The sequence below is a fragment of the Nycticebus coucang genome, chromosome 2 (assembly GCF_027406575.1).
Source record: "Nycticebus coucang isolate mNycCou1 chromosome 2, mNycCou1.pri, whole genome shotgun sequence".
NCBI classification, from domain to species: domain Eukaryota; kingdom Metazoa; phylum Chordata; class Mammalia; order Primates; family Lorisidae; genus Nycticebus; species Nycticebus coucang.
In genome coordinates this window covers 39,068,729-39,084,848 of record NC_069781.1, presented here as the reverse complement: position 1 = coordinate 39,084,848, position 16,120 = coordinate 39,068,729, and the positions used below count along the sequence as shown (strand labels likewise).

Here is a 16,120-nt window from a genome sequence, read left to right as displayed (position 1 = left end):
TCAGCTGTGAGGTGTATGTAGAGGTTCAAGGACATCCAATTGCTCCAGAACTATTGGCTGCAAAGACCAGCCTTTCCTCATTCAACCAAAGACACTCAGCTGACGAGGCTCCTGTATTGCCCCACTGATCCTGGCATCTATCCCTTCACTAAGACTCCACTGTCACTTTATGGCAAAACTTCGTATCAGGTAGTGTGAGTCTTCCAACTATGTTCTTTGTGATTCTTTTGATTATTATAATTTCTTTGCATCGCAACATAAAATTTATAATAAGTGCTGGTATTTTAATTAGGATTTGAATCCATATATCAAATTGCAAAGAACTGATTATCTCACAATATCAAGCCTTCTGTCTCACTTAAACTTCTTTGACTTATCAATGTTCTGTAGATTTCAATTTATAGATTCTACATGTATTTTATTAGATTTATACTTAAGTATTCATTTTTTCATATAATACCTTTCAAATGCATTGCAAATGGTATTTTTAAAATTTTGAATTTAAAAATATTAGTTGTTTCAATACTAATTGGTCAGCAATGACATACAGAAATACAGCTGACTTCTGTACACCGTCCTTGTATCCTGAGACCTTGTTTAACTCACGTATTAATCCTTGGAGCTTTTGTGTAGATTCTTTGTGGAGTTTTCTATACGGACAATCATGTCATCTAAGAATAGTTGCACTTTTTCTTTTCCAATCTGCAGGTCTCCTATTTCTTTTTCTTGCTTATTGTACTAGTTGGTACAAAGCTCAGAGAGTTGGAGATGAGAGAAAGCATCCTTGTTCTCGATCTTAGGAGGAAAGCACGCACCTCAGTCTTTTACGAAGTATACTAGCTAAAGATGTTTCATATCAGATACAGGAAGTCCCCACAATTCCTAGATTGCTGATTTTTAATAATGATTGAATCTGGAATTCTGTTAAGTGATTTTTCTGCATGTTATTCTTTATGGTGAATCTCTGCATGTTACTCAATCTCTACATGAATCTCTGCATGTTATTCAATATGGTGAATCTCATTGATTTATTTTCTAATGGTGAACTAGAAGTGTTCAAGTGAAACCCACTTGGTCAGAATGTGCTATCCTTTTATCGCTGGATTAGATTTAGTAATATTTTGTGAAGAGTTTTATATGCATGGTCACAAAGACTGCTGGTTTATCATTTTCTTTTCTTGTTAGTCATGAAAATATATCCTTGCTCCCAATCTTAGGGGAAAAGAGGAGCTGGGCTTGGTGGCTCATGCCTATAAAACCAGCACTCTGGGAGGCTGAGGTGGGGGGTTTTCTTGAGGCCAGCAATGGGCAACATTAGCAAGACTATATTATCTAAAATTTAAAAACTTTTAAAAATTAGCCAGGCATGGTGGTCCTGGTCCTAGTCCTAGCTACTTAGGGGATTGAAGTAGGAGGATTGCTTGAGCCCAAAAGTTCAAGGTGGATAGTAAGCTATGATCTCACCACCGTACTTCAGCCAGGTTGACCGAGCAAAACCCTATCTCAAAAAATTATAATAATAATTCAACAATTCAAAATGAAAGAGAATAATTCCTGGCAAGATAGAAAATATAAAACTCACTCCAGAAGAAACAGATAAGCCAAATAGCCCTCTAGCTATTAAAATAATTTATCTGGTAAAAGTTAAAGGAGAAATTGAAGATCTAGAGGTTTTACTGGCATATTTTATCAAACCTCTAAGGAAAAGGTAATACCAATTCTATACAATCTCTTCCAGAAAATTAGAAGATAATATTATAGTTCCCAAATCATTTTATGAGCCAGCATGACTTGCTTTTCCCTTCAGCACTTTGAAGATGCCATAGCACTGTCTTTAATTTGCATGGTTTGTGAAAAAAAGTCTGCCGTCATTCCTATTTTTGCATTTCTATTTTTCTCTGGCTGCCTTCAAGATTTTCTCTTTGTCTTACTTTTAGTAATTAAAGTTTGATAATACCAGGTATCTTTTTGGTATTTACCCCATTGGGGTAAATGTTTTTGAACTTCCTAGATCTGAAGGTTGGCATCTACTATTAGTTTGGAAAAATTGTCAGCCACTATTTCTTTGCTTTCGCCATTATTCCTTTAATATTCCTTCTACCCTACCATTCTTTCTCTCTCTCTCTTCCTTCAGGATTTCAATTGCCCATATGCTACGGCATTTGATATTATCCCACAACTTCGTGATGCTCTGTTTTGTTTTGTTCTTATTTATTTAATTCTTTTTTCTTGGTTTTTCAGTTGGGGTAATTTCTATTGCCCTATCTTGAAGTTCACTGATTCTTTCCTCGGCCACCTAAAGTCTACTAAGGAGCCTGCCAAAAGCATTCTTCATCTTTAATACTATGTTTTTGACTTCTAACATTTCCACTGGAATCCTTGTATTCTCCACCTCTGCTGAAATCGTTATTCATATGATCTTACCTGTTGGTCACACTTTTCCTTACTGCCTTTAACATTATTCATCATAGTTATTTTAAATTCCCTAACACTCCTATCATTTCTAAGTCCAATTCTCATGATTGCTTTGTTTCTCAGGAGCATAGTTTTTCTTGTCTTTTGTACCTTTTATAATTTTTGCTAAAAATTGGACATCTTGTATAGTAGAGACTGAGATAGTTTTTATTTATGTCTGGGAATGGGTACACTTTTTCTTCTGCTAAGCCTTTAATACTCCTGCTAGCTAACTATGTCCCAGTGTAGAAAAAGAAGTCCTTCCCTTAGGACTTAGGTTTTGAAAGATTTTGTCAAAAAGCTGCCTATATTACTAATAAATCCTCTCTTTACATAAAGCAGGACATTCCCAAATAGAGTTTCCTATTAAGCAGGAGATAATCAGTTTATCCCCATAAAACAGATCTTTGCCAAAAGCAAAGAAACATGGCAGCATAACTGGGGAAAGGTTGGGTGAATATAAGATTATTTGGGATTTTCTATTCTCTACATCCCTGATGTTGCAGACTGTGCTACTGACACCATCTCTAGCCTTCCCTGGATCCCTTTGCTATGTAGCTCTGTGCACTCCCCCATGATGGGCTTGCGGACTTGCTTCAACTACTTGGTTTTCAACCCACACCTTTATGCACTGCCACGAGAACATGTTCACGCTTGCTGCGGACACACGTGACCCAGCTGTCATATGAATGATGCCCCCAGATCAGAAGACCTGCCCAGCTAAGTCCAGACTAGACTGCTGACCCCAGATGCACAAGCTAAGTAAATCTTCTTTTGTTTGAATCACTGTTTTAGGGTAGGAATATAAAGCTGATCTACCCAGCGGGCCTCTGGGTCCCCAAAGATCTGGGAAGTGTTGTGCACATTCTAACTCCACCCATTCTGTGTCTCCTAAGGCTCACTTCACACGGATGCATGATCATTCTAGACACCATGCTCGTGAATGTTCCACTACAGTGAGCTGCTGGTTTTAAGCAAAGTACAAAACCAGATTCAGGAGACTCAGATTTTGAATACTAATTTCTGGTTCTGACTAAGGGAGTGTTTGAAAAGCACTTCATGTCTCTATTCTGCTGCTGGGACAGAAAGTCCCCTTCTGTGTCCTTTGATTTAGGGCAGTGGTTTCTAATAGCCATGGGCAACGCTGGCTGCATAGACTCTCTGGGAGAAACAGATTCCCCAGACCCTATCCTGAGAGTCTCATTCAGTTATCTTGGGATGGAACCTAGAAATCTGAATTGGGTGGTGCCTGTGGCTCAGTGAGTAGGGCACAGGCCCCAAATATCAAGGGTGGTGGGTTTGAACCCAGCCCTGGCCAAACTGCAACAAAAAATAGCTGGGCATGTGGTGGGTGCCTGTAGTCCCAGCTGCTAGGGAGGCTGAGGAAAGAGAATCGCCTACACCCAGGAGCTGGAGGTTGCTGTGAGCTGTGATGCCATGGCACTCTACCAAGGGTGACAAAGTGAGACTCTGTCTCTAAAAAAAAAAAGAAAGAAAGCAAAGAAAATAAAAGAAATCCGAATTTTTATATAGCGCTACAGTATATTATGATAATATCAGGTGATCATTGAAATGGGTGGTTTCCCCAGTTTACGATTTCCTGAATGCCTCTTTTGACCTAATTACATCAGATTATACTTCTCTATACATTAAATTACATATGATTATACATGACAGATACATCCAAGTGAAGTAATAGTTAATACAGTTTGTAACTTAGATGCCTATTTCTAACACCAATTTAAGGAAGCTAATAATATCTAACACATCCAATAAAAATCATCAGAATAGAAATACAACATTTTAGACAACAGAGAAGAGAAAAACTATATTAAAGCCTCAGACTAGCAGACTTAATGAGTAGCTCTGAGTTTCCTAGAAGCAAAGGCAAAAATAGAAATACAAAAATTATATAAATTCTTACTATCCGATGAAAAAAACATCAATATATCAGTAGTGTCTTTTTTTCCACAGGTGGATTCTAAAAGAAAATTATATAGCTCCTTTACACAAATACTGAAATTTTGTGTAACATAATGAAAAATAAGCTAATGTGTACGGAGAGAAAACCTGGTTTTGGAGCTAAATTGTAAAAGGAACCTAATTATGTAGGTCCTATTGCATAAGGAACTCTGAATAACAAAAAGTTACGTAACTGACAATGGCTGGGCAAAAAATAAAGATTACTTCACATACATACATTAAGACGCAGATCTCTGAAGCCACTTCTTTGGTGGGTAGAAGTCCAGGGATGAGGCTGGCTGTGGCCTAATATTTTTCTCAATCTGAAGACATGTAGGAAATATAATGAAGGCTGTGCCTGGACTTGTGTCCTAAGTCTTAAGAGGAGGAACTATCGGAGCACCCTGAGGGAAGTGGGCAGAGAAGCCGGTTCACACTCACAACTGGGCACCTATACTCTGGGGTATATCACACTCCATATATCAACCAAGGCAAAGGGGTTCAGGAAGTGGAGGGGTAGAGCCCCAAGACACTAAAAGACTCTTCATTCCAGAGAGGCATTAAGGGTTTCTCGTGCTGTGCATACTGGAGATGCTGACAAGGGAGTGACCTTGAGCTGGCTGCACTGAAGGAGGAAGGGGGCCAAGAGGCTGGGAGGTGAGGCTCGGGCTCTGTCCTGCCTGGGACCTGCCCTCATCACCTCCCCAATGCAGGCTCTCGTCTCTGGAGCACCCAGGATGGGCTCACAAACAACCCTGGCCACCCTAACCCTTTCCCCTGGCTTGTCATTCATCCTTCAGATGGCCACCCAGATGGCACTCAGCCTGGGGTGGACCCCCACCTGTGTCCCCACGGCATCGCCACTTCTCTCAACAGCTCCCATTGCATGAAAACATGAATGCTGTGTCCTTCCTAGCACCCTGAGCAGTCACTGAGTCTCCCAGTTCACAGTGGCATCCTCTCTGTTGGCAGTGTCAGGCACAGAGCAGACGCTCCCAAGTGGCACGCGATGGGCAAGCGTGGTAGGTAGAGGTACCGCAGACAAAGACTACTAACAAGGCTGCTACAGGCCCACCCCACCAGGTCCCAGCCTGACTGCAAAGTGTGGGGCCGAGATCTGACCCCACGCGGTGGCTGCTGAACCTCTGCTCTTACCTCTTTCACTCTTGTTAATGGACAAATAAGGTGAGGCTGGATGATCCCTGGGGCTGTAGGAAGCAGGGGTGCACCCTGGCAGTTCACTGCACCTCAGTGCCCAACCTCCTCCCACCTGGAGACGCAGCAGGAGGTGAACACAAGCAGTGGACTGATTCAGCCTGCTCAGGAAGCCCCTGAAGGGCTGTCTGGAAAGGGCCTGGCTTTCGTCCTGTCCCACGACTGAGATACTGCCCCTGCTCCTCGGCACGTGGGTCATGTTAGGACAGAATCTGTGAGTGTAGCAGATGGAGTCAACACAGAGTAAGCACCTTGCCACCAGGAATGCTGCTGCCTGCAGGGAAGACTGGAAGCTCAGAGGAGCTGGACCCGAGTGCTGGCCCCACAGGACTTGACTGACGGCTGGGCTTCTGGTCAGATAATCTGGCTGCTTTCTTCCTCTGGGCAGCGATTTGGGACAAGACGCTGTCTATGCTGCCACCTGAGGAGACAGAAACAGGGGTGACCTCTGTAGGTACAGAGTGCTTACTCTAATACTAGAGTAGAGGGCTGCACTGTGCTGAAACCACATCCGCCGGACTCCCTTCCCTGTGTAGCTCCAGGCCAGGGGTGACTGCATGAGAACTCTGCTTGAGAAGTGGAAGGTCGACAGCATGAAGGCGCTATGGGAAGAGGCAGGAAGGAGGCAGCATGGCCAAGTTCCAGCCCATCCTTGCTTTCCCTGTGCCACACCGGCTCACGCCAGCTCCTCCCAGGCATAGTACAGCAGCCTGCCTCAGACTCCCAGGGCAGCCCCTCTGCAGTGCCAGCCAGCTGCTCAGGCTGACTTACCCAGTCACACCAGGGCTTCAGGAGAGCTAGTCACTGACTGTCCCTCACTGACTGACTCCGTTTGGGACCTTTATGTCTCCAGCTACTCCCACAATTGAATCGACAAACTCCTAACTCAATAAAACTCAGAGCGGCCAGCTTCTTTGACTGAATCCCGATAGCTACCTTCCCACTGTTTCCTCAAATCTACCGGTAACCTTGAATTATTATAAAAGGAAGGAAGAAAGAGACAATCTCCAGGGCTGGGAGGTGCTCGAGGGAAGACACTAACGACTAATATTTACGGAGGGTTTATTGTTTGCCAGGCACTGCTATAAATAGTTCACATATATGAACAGCTAGAGCCATTCTGGAGGGTAGAATGTATCAAAAGCCTCAAAAATAGGCAAACTCACAAACTCAGCTGTCCTGACTCCAGGGAGCTTATGTTATGGAAATCACTGAACAAGTAGGCAAATCTGGAGGCATGAAGGGACTACTCAGGGAGGCATTACCTGCAAGAGCACAAAGTTAGGAAAAGCCTTAGTGTCACACAATAGGGAATTGGTTAAATAAATAGTGAAGCCTAATATAAATGGAATACTGTTTGGTTATTAAAAAAGATGGCGTGGATGCATGCACAGAGACGTACAAAGGCACTTGTAATCTAGCAATGTGTGGAAAGAGGAAAAAGCAAGGTATAGAGCAGTTTACGTTTAGCAAGGCTCTGAAATCAGGCTGTCTGGATTCCAGTCCTGGGTCTGCTACTCAACAGCTATGTGACTTTGGGTGAGTTATTTAACTGTTCTGAGTTTATGGTCCTTGCCCTCATCTGTAAAACAAAGATGATAACCTCACAGGCTATCAGGGTACTAAATGAAATAGTTCATTTAAAGGGCCTGGCCCTGTACTTAGCATATACTAAGTACTCAATAAATTATGACTCCTTTTTATAAAATTTATAAATGCATAAAAATATTTTGCAAAAAACATACCAAAAATATTAATGCTAATCCCCAAAGGATGAGATTACATTTTGTTTTAATCTTTTGGTTTACCTGGTCTTAAAGCTCTTGCTACATCAATCAGGGTGGACTTCTTGAAAACCTGGCATTGGTCAGTTCTGGATGACCTTAGAAGGACTAGAGAGTGTGCTACAAGCTCCAAATAACCGTGGGGAACTCTGGTTTGAGACCTAATTGCCACCACCTTGCTGTGTGACTCTAAGCAAATCTCCTGCCTACTCTGAGCTTCAGTTTTCTCATCTGTTCAATAAAGGGACAGAATGAGACGCTCTCTTAGGTTTAACCTGGATAAATTTTATTTGATTATTTTTTATTTCAATTAAAAAAAAATGGGGCACAGGCTGGTCTCAAACTCCTGACTTCAAGTGACCACTTCCGCCTTACCCTTCCAAAGAGCTGGGATTATAGGTGTGAGCTACCACACCCCTTCAGGAATTTTATTTTGCTTATTTATTTATTTTTTGAGACAGAATCTCACTCTGGTGCCCTGGCTACAGTGCTGTGGCGTCACAACCCACAGCAACCTCAAACTCTTGGGTTCAAGCCATCCTCCTGCTTCAGCCTCCCAAGTAGCTGGGATTACAGGTGTACACCACAATGTCTGGCTCGTTTTCTATATTTTTTTGGTAGAAACAGGGTCTCACTCTTGCTCAGGCTGGTCTCTTGAACTCCTGAGCTCAGGTGATCCACCTGCCTCTGCCTCCCAGAGTATTAGGATTACAGGCGTGAGCCACTATATCCAGCCCCCTTTGAGAATTTTAAATACTATGAAAACATCACGTGTCTTTCTTAATTTCTGGCAAAACTTTAAAAAAAGCATCATGGACTTTATTTCCTGCCTCTCCATCCACCTTCATCTCCGAGAAAATATATTACGAAATAAACTCTGAATGGTGAATTCATTACAAAGTCCCTTAGCCACATCTCCCTGTGTGCCTTCATTTCTGGGACCATTTGTAGACTGAAATGGGGCAGCTCACCCCTCAGCCCCGACAGGTTGTCTTACCACCCAGCAGCCCCATTACTCACCTGAGCGGCTGTGCAGCTCCCCACCATGCCTGCTGAGGCCCCCTACCCCACTGGAGCTGCTGGACGAATGAGGAGAGTGGTTCACATTTCCAGAACTGGTGGGAGAGGCTGGGCTTCTAGAGAGACTTGGAAACTTCACAGGCCTGACTGGCGCCTGCAAGAATAAGGTGAGTTTGGTAGTTGGTGGAGGGACTCCACGCTCCTGTGGGGCATGCCCAGCAGGGAGGAGGGCCTTGCACTCTCCTGGTGCCTCCCTGGCTGAAGTGCTCCCCCCCACCCCCAGCATCCCTCAGACCACCAGGAGGCCCCTGAGGCACAGAGGTCCTGTTATCTGCTGACTTCCCCCGCCCCCCACATCATTTCCCAGGTGTCACCCTGCTGTCAGTTTTACTCAGCTCCAGTGCCTTCCAGTAAAGAAACCTGTGTCACTCACTGACAAACCGCAGAGGCCTTACCACATCCAGGACAAAGTCCAGCCCCCTCAGCACAGCTGGGCCCAGTAACCACACCCCAAGCCCCAAGCCTGCTTCCACAATACTGCCCACCGGTCCCTGTGCCTGGACGGCAACTTCTCCTCCATCCTCTTGAAACTTCCCCAGCACCTCTGGCTTTAGACGGTCCTCCCGCTCGACCTCGCCACCCTGCCCCACTAACCTCCTTTGGGTTTCCTGACAATGCCCATCCTTTGGTGCCTCAGGATGGATGGCTTCTCCAGCTCCTCCCCTGGGGCTCCTTTAGGCCTCCACTCTGAGGCCTCTGCAGTCGAGGGCAGGCTCCCTTCCAGCAGCCTATTCCTTCACATCTCCACCCTTGTCACCATATGTTCTGGTTCCCCTGAGGACTGTCATCTGCATGGGGAATTAGTTCTCTGCCATGTATCCTCAGTCCCCTTCTCTGGCCTCAGCACAACGAAGGCACTGAGTGGTATGACCAAAGGTTACAGCAAGCTGAACGGTGGCCCCCCAAAAGGTATGTCTATGTACTAATCCCAGAACCTATAAAATATCACCTCATGAGAGAGTGACCATTATGTGTGTTTGCCCAAGATGCACTTACGGTGAGAATTTAGAGGGGAGGAGCTTATTCTGGATAACCTGGAGGGGCCCTAAAGGCAATCACACGCATCTTTAGAGGATGGCAGAGGGAAATTCGACAAAAGAGGCAGTGTGACCACGGACGCAGAGATGGGAAGTGACACAGCCACAAGAGCCAGAAGCCACAGAGGCAAGAAACAGACCCTCCCCTGGGTTCTCTAGAGCGAGTGGCTCTCCCAACACCTTGATTTCAGACTTCTGGCCTCCAGAACTGTTAGAGAACACATTTCTGTTGTTTTAAGCCACCTGTTCTGTGGTGATGTGTTACACCAGCACCGGGAAACTGAAGCAAAGGTTCGCTCATCAGAACCCCCCTCAGAACCTCTGAGGGGAACCGTGGCGGATCCCTAGGCCTGTCTCTGAGTGAGCAAGACAGAGCCAACCATCAAAAGGCCTTGCACACACATCATCTCTCGCTCTGCCTGGGACACCACTGCCTACCCTGCCCTGGGGAAAAAGCTTTTCCACAGCTTGTGAATCCCAGCTCAGATGTCACCTCTTCTTGGAGGCCTCCCCTGACTGCACCACCATACACAAACAACTCTTTGAGCTCCCAGGATGTGCCTTACACTGCGCTCTGCCTCATGCTCATGCCTGTGAATCCCAGCTCAAATGTCACCTCTTCTTGGAGGCCTCCCCTGACTGTACCACCACACACAATCAACTCTTTGAGCTCCCAGGACGCGCCTTACACTGCACTCTGCCTCATGCTCATGTCTGTGAATCGCAGCTCAGATGTCACCTCTTCTTGGAGGCCTCCCCTGACTGCACCACCACACACAAACAACTCTTTGAGCTCCCAGGACGCGCCTTACACTGCACTCTGCCTCATGCTCATGCCTGTCTTCGCCATGATGCCTCTGGGGCAGGGTCAGCTGACGGGGCCACACAAAGGTGGATTCAGCGAGCGTTCGCAGGGTGAACAAAGTAGGTGGCGATGTTCTATCCCTCTGGGGTTAAATTCCCAAGGCAATGTAGCCATGTAAGAAGTCTCAGAGACGGTTCTGTGATGCTGCCCACATTCCTGCCTGACCACGAATGGTAGATTAAACACAAACCTGGCCTACTTGTTCTAAGAATGTCTCCAATGCCAGGCTCTGGGTGTCCCACTCCAATTTGATATGATGACAGCAGCCCAGAGGCAGCAGAGTAGTGCAGGCCCCCTACAGACGGGCCTCTGTACAGAGGCCTCTGGTTTGCACATCGCTGTGTCTACAGTGCAGATAACGCTGCACCTGCAGGGCGAGCCTGCCTGCTGATAGGGCCACCTCCATACACACAGGGACAAACCAAGGCCACGGATCGGAAGCCTCTGTGGTCAGAAGGACAGAAGTCACACTCCCTGTATATGCAAGAAAACACTGGTTGTGCACCCAGTTGCCTCCTAGTGTTTGCTCTTGGTCCTAGATTAAAAGCCAAGAACATGATTTCTGGTCCCCAGCTCACCCCTGCCTGCCTGGTGATCATCAGCAAATGACTCACCCCTCTGGGTCTCAGTTTCCTCATCTACTAAAGAGAAGGTTGGATTAGCCAGATTAAGTCTTCAAACTGGGTTCCTTGGAGCTCTGGGGTTCCACAGAGAGGACAGATGTTCCTCCCACCCCAACATTTTGAGTTACTTTTTAGGACTTCATAGACAAAAGGATAAAGAAAAGCCGCTACCCCTCTGGATTAGCAAGTCTGTAGTCCCTCTGCCTGAAACACTCTGCAGTCTCAGAGAGCGGTGAGTGATGTATGAAAAGACATCAGTGGACCACTTACGGAATCTGTGCTCCCGCTGCCCCCCGGGTGGCCCCTGCTAGCTCTCTGGGGCAGTACAGTCTTCATGGCATCTGCTTTCCCATTGTGGCAGGTGCGGGACCGATCAGAGCTCCACAGCTCAAAACTGGAAGGGGGCAAGAAGGGGGGAATGACTGCCTTCAGCTTGTCACTCGGGAGTCTGGTGAAAGGGGCTCCGTTTCGAAGCTGAAAAAGACAGGCTGGAGGTTAGACAAGACCAGGAGGGCTCCTAGCTCTGGGGAAAGACTCCACAAGGCTCTTCCTGTATCTCAGAGCAGGGCACCACCACCCTCCCTCCAAGCCAGGAGCCCGGGTGTCCTCAGCCTCCTGCCAGCAACTGAGCAATGCCACATCTGCTTTGCTTAAACTCGGCTCCTGCTGGATCTGTCATAGCAGCAAGACCACAACAGGAGGGACGGAGAGATGAGCAGAGCAGGTGAGGCTATGTGTCACTAGGCCAAGGTGAGGTGGGGGAGGTGGGGGAGCTGGGAGAGCGCAGAGGAGGCTATGGGGGCTGGGGGGAAGCACCAAGCTCAGCCAGAAGCTGGCCCAGTGAGGGGAGTGAGGACGGGGAGTGGGCTTTCCAGACAGAGTGAGGTAAGAGGCCTGGAGCTGAGAGCAGGATGGGGGTGCAGAGCTGCCAGGAGGCCAGTGAGAGTGGCCTGGGGCTGCAGGAGGAGGGGCAGGGATAAGAGCTGGACCCAATGCCTCCCTCCCCAGCCCCTCACGTCCCAGTCCACTGTAGCCACACCTCCAACTGACAGTTCCAGCTATCATCTAATTTTAAATTTTGAAAATGTGATTTGGGGGTCTGTATAAAATCTACAGTGATGACTGCTGTATCATCAAAGAAAAGCATTCACACAGTCCATGCTCACCTTAATTAAGAAAAGACTGTGAACTCAGTGCCAGATGGTGCTTTGTGGGGATGGGCATCCCACAGCTAAAGCCGCTGGGTGGGTGGGTATCTCTGCTCCGATGGCTGCACACGTCCATCTGTGGGGTGGATGGCGCTCTGGTGCCCTCTACAGGGTATGAGCAGTCAGGGCAAGGGCCCCCCAAGGCAAGAAGACGGGCCTTCTGGGCTCTAGTCTTTCAAGACAAGTGCTGTCCCCACTGGACCGCCACAATCTTATCTAGCAAATGAGGGGCTGGACTGAGTCATAGTTGCAAACCTAGCTCAGATGGGCATTTTCACTCCCTGGGGTTAGAGTCTAAACACTGCAATGAGTTAATATATATACAGTGCTGTGAATAGTGGCTAGCACTTAGTACAGGCTAGAGCAGTGATTTTTCAACGGGTGTGCTATGGCACACTGGTGTGCTGTGAGAGGATCTTGGAAAATTATTAAAAACCATTAATTAAATTATTTTTGAAAGAAGTTCAAAGCACAGTAAGCATACTCTTTCTTTTTTTAAAAAAAAATCGACATAATGTAAGTGTGCTTTGAAAGTTTAAATCTCAAGCATGCTGTGAGATAAAAAAAAAGGTTGAAAAACACTGGGTATAGTATTTACTATTATTGTAACACAATATCATATACAGAGATGCTAAAAATTGCTTAGGAAAAAGATATATGCCACAAAATGTCAACGATGATTATCCCTGGGAGTAAGATCAAGGGTGAATTTACTTTCCTTCTTTATATTTTACTGCATCTTCTAACATTTCTATAATAGCATTTCTGTCTTTGTACTGAAAGTAATTATTGCTATTTAAGAACACGATCAAATTTTGGGCTTCATGAGCTCCCACAGTCAGTGTTAAAGCTATCAGTTTACACCTGTTGGCATGGCAGGGTGCAGTGGGGGCGGGTCTGTCAGGACTCAGTGCTGGGCTCTGGAATCTAGGAGCCCTGGGCTTCCTTGTGTTCTCCAATACTGCCCTCTGCTGGCCAGTATTAGGGTCTTTGGTCTGAAGGGCCTCACATCCAACTTTAACCATCAATCAGGCTCTCATTTCAAAGGACTGTGATGCCCCTAGAGGCCAGGTAACACATGCAAGGTCACATAAACAGCTTATTTTGAGGCAAGCATACTGAAAACTTCCTGGGAATGATCTCATTTAAAAGCTGTAACTATGAAGCAGTGGTTCTCAACCTTCCTGATGCCGTGGCCCTTTAATACAGTTCCTGTGGGTTGTGACCCACAGGTTGAGAACCGCTACTGTGAAGAATATCATTCCCCAAGTCAGCCTGCCAACTGTCCCTCAATATCTACCTTCCACATCTTCCTTAAAAATGACACCTCTGGTCTTTGGATGGGCACAGGACCACCTGGAACGAAGACTTCGCTTTCTAGCTTTCTGTGCAGCAAGATGTAGCCATGTGAATAAATTCTGGCTGGTCTGATGTAAATAGAAGTAATATGTGGCAATAATTCTCGGGAAATGTCTTTAAGCTAAAAGCTACCTCTTCTCCCCTCCTCTTTCCTGAGGGCTAGAATGAAATACTAATGGCCAGAGCTCTGGCAGCCATCTTGGATCAAGAGATAACCATCAGGGATAGAGGCCACATGTGGGGAGAACAATAGGTACCAGGAACCTTGTACTAATCCTGAATTTTATTTACTTGAGAGAAATAAGTTACTAACTTATTTATGCCATGTTATCTGGGGACTTTCTGTTACTCATAGCCGAACCTAACCCTGGTACAGATGCAGTTTATAGACAAGGAAACAGGCCTCTCCCTGACTGGAAATTAACCCTCATCTCTGATTCCTCTACTCCTGGCTCTCCAGAATCCAAAGGGTAAATCTCTGTGTTCCATGCTGCCCATCTATTCCTCCGAGATCAGGACCAGGGCTGGCACCCAGCTGCCATGCACCAGCACAGCAGTACCCACAGTTTGGGGTTCTTGGTGCCAGAGCTGAACCCACTGTTAAACACATCTGAGTATCAACTCCATCGGTAGCCACCACAAAGACAGACAGAAACCCACATCTCTTCTCATGAATCAATCAAGTTATGACTGGCAGGTGCTCTTAGAAAAGCCCCACACTCACCATGGTTGTCAATAACGCATCTTCCTTTTCTCCTCTTGTGCTCCCAGGACCTGAGGGAAACATAGAATTTGCCTGAAATGATCACCCCCCTCCCCCATCCTTGCCCCTGATGTGAAAAATGAGTGAGGATAAGTGACTATGGCAGCCTCCATCCTGGAAAACCAAATCTCCCAGGTGATTAAATATTTAATAATAATTGGTATTCAATATTTTAATAGAAAGAAATCATTTAAAAGGTATCTCAGAGCATGTTTTCAGCCTTTCCGTAAAACCACTGCTGACCTGGTCAGACAGTGGAGCGCCCAGCTCGATAGTCTGTCTCAGACAGTGGTGCCAGAGGAGCTCCTCCGGATGTGGGCAATCTGGTAGGAGGGATCTTATCTAATCAATTTTCCAGTCAGTACAGGAATCTCCTTCAGCAAACTGGCAAAGTTATCCAATCTGTTAAATACCCCTAGTAATGGGGCATGCAGTACCTAGCCCTCCCATCCCCAGGGAACTCATTCTACTTTCAAGAGCCTTCAGTGCCACAGATCAATTACATCTGATATACAACAAAGAGGCACTGGCTGGCCTGTGGTCCCTTGGCAGGAAGTATGGCACAGGAACTACGGGCCCTTGTCCCTGGCCAGAGCTCCCTATTCCATCACACTCAGCATAACTGTGTCCCTGCCTATGTCTCTTCTCCACCAGACCAGCCACTCTGCTTCAGTGTCACAATCCAACATCATCTCACCCATAACATCAGCCCAGGAGGTAGGATAAAGGGCAGAGGGTGCAGGAACACACTGTTCTGGAAATTCCACTGCACGAGCAGCCTGTTCTTACCCTTGTCTTTGGTCACGGAGGCTGCATCAGGGAGCCCAGAGCGGCTTGTCTTGTCCTGGGGGGCCGCCCTCATGGTGGAGTCCAGAGCTGGCTCAGGCTCATCAGAGAAAGGCAAAGGCTGGTTGCTGGATAGCCCCCGGGGCAGTGTCTGCATCAGTCTGAGCTTCCGGAACCGATTGGACATTCGATTCCACCAGGACTGCCAAGGGGACAGAGAGCAGAGTCATGCTCCAGGACCTCCCTGGCCCCACACTTCACACTTCACTACCTTCTCCTCTTCTGGGCCCAGGCAGGCATGGCCAATAGACCATAGCACCAGCACAGTGCTCACTAAATCCTGCCTGACCCAGCCCTCTGACAGTCATTTCCAATAGATGGGAGGTGGCACCGAATCCGATTGGCTGCCCCTCCTCTAACTGATCTCCTCACCGCACAGATTAAGAAACAGACCCAGGCACGAGTGCTGACTTGTTCAAGGTATTACAGTGACACAGACAGATGGACAGAGGAAGCTTCAAACTCCTTAACATCTACCAGTGCATAACTTCCTTCCTCCCATTCCAGTGACAACATGAAAGGTGCCTGGTGTCTATAGCAAGGTACCATCCCCTCTTGTAGCTGATCCCTCCCCACCAGGAGAGGACAGGGGCCCTTACGAGGTCCTTATAACCCATGACTGCTCAGAGATTACTGCACAGCCAAGAGAGGAGTCCACGAGGGCTGCGCCTGTGGAGATGGCAGGAAGAAGAGCAGAATGAAGGGATCTGCGAGAACACACTGTGAGAAAGGATCCAGAAGTTTGAGAGAGCAGCAGCCACGAGAGGAACGCCAGGTCTGCAGATCTGAGAAGGTGCGCAGTGGGGAGGTCAGCAGACAAGGCCAGTGTCTTGTTTTGTTTTCTTGTGCATCAAATAAGTTTGACTTCAAACAAATAGAGCAGAGCAGGAAGTAAAGATGAAAATCCAAACAGAAAAGTCTCAG

General features: G+C 46.7%; 1 protein-coding gene across 8 annotated transcripts in view; it reads right to left on the bottom strand.

The window, feature by feature from the left end:
* The window catches only part of ANKS6 (ankyrin repeat and sterile alpha motif domain containing 6), a 68,523-nt gene that overhangs the window by 25,437 nt on the left and 26,966 nt on the right, over positions 1-16,120 (bottom strand). For 6 of the 8 annotated variants that reach the window (XM_053567846.1, XM_053567831.1, XM_053567857.1 and 3 more), the window contains exons 7-11: positions 15,140-15,338; positions 14,312-14,361; positions 11,291-11,494; positions 8,436-8,589; positions 5,883-6,052 (exon numbers count right to left, since the gene is read on the bottom strand). In XM_053567846.1, the coding sequence (XP_053423821.1) occupies positions 5,883-6,052; positions 8,436-8,589; positions 11,291-11,494; positions 14,312-14,361; positions 15,140-15,338 (777 nt within the window). Of the gene's footprint in view, positions 1-4,654; positions 4,740-5,882; positions 6,053-6,797; positions 6,897-8,435; positions 8,590-11,290; positions 11,495-14,311; positions 14,362-15,139; positions 15,339-16,120 lie in introns of those variants that run through there. The other 2 variants (XM_053567867.1, XM_053567876.1) reach the window with 2 other exon arrangements.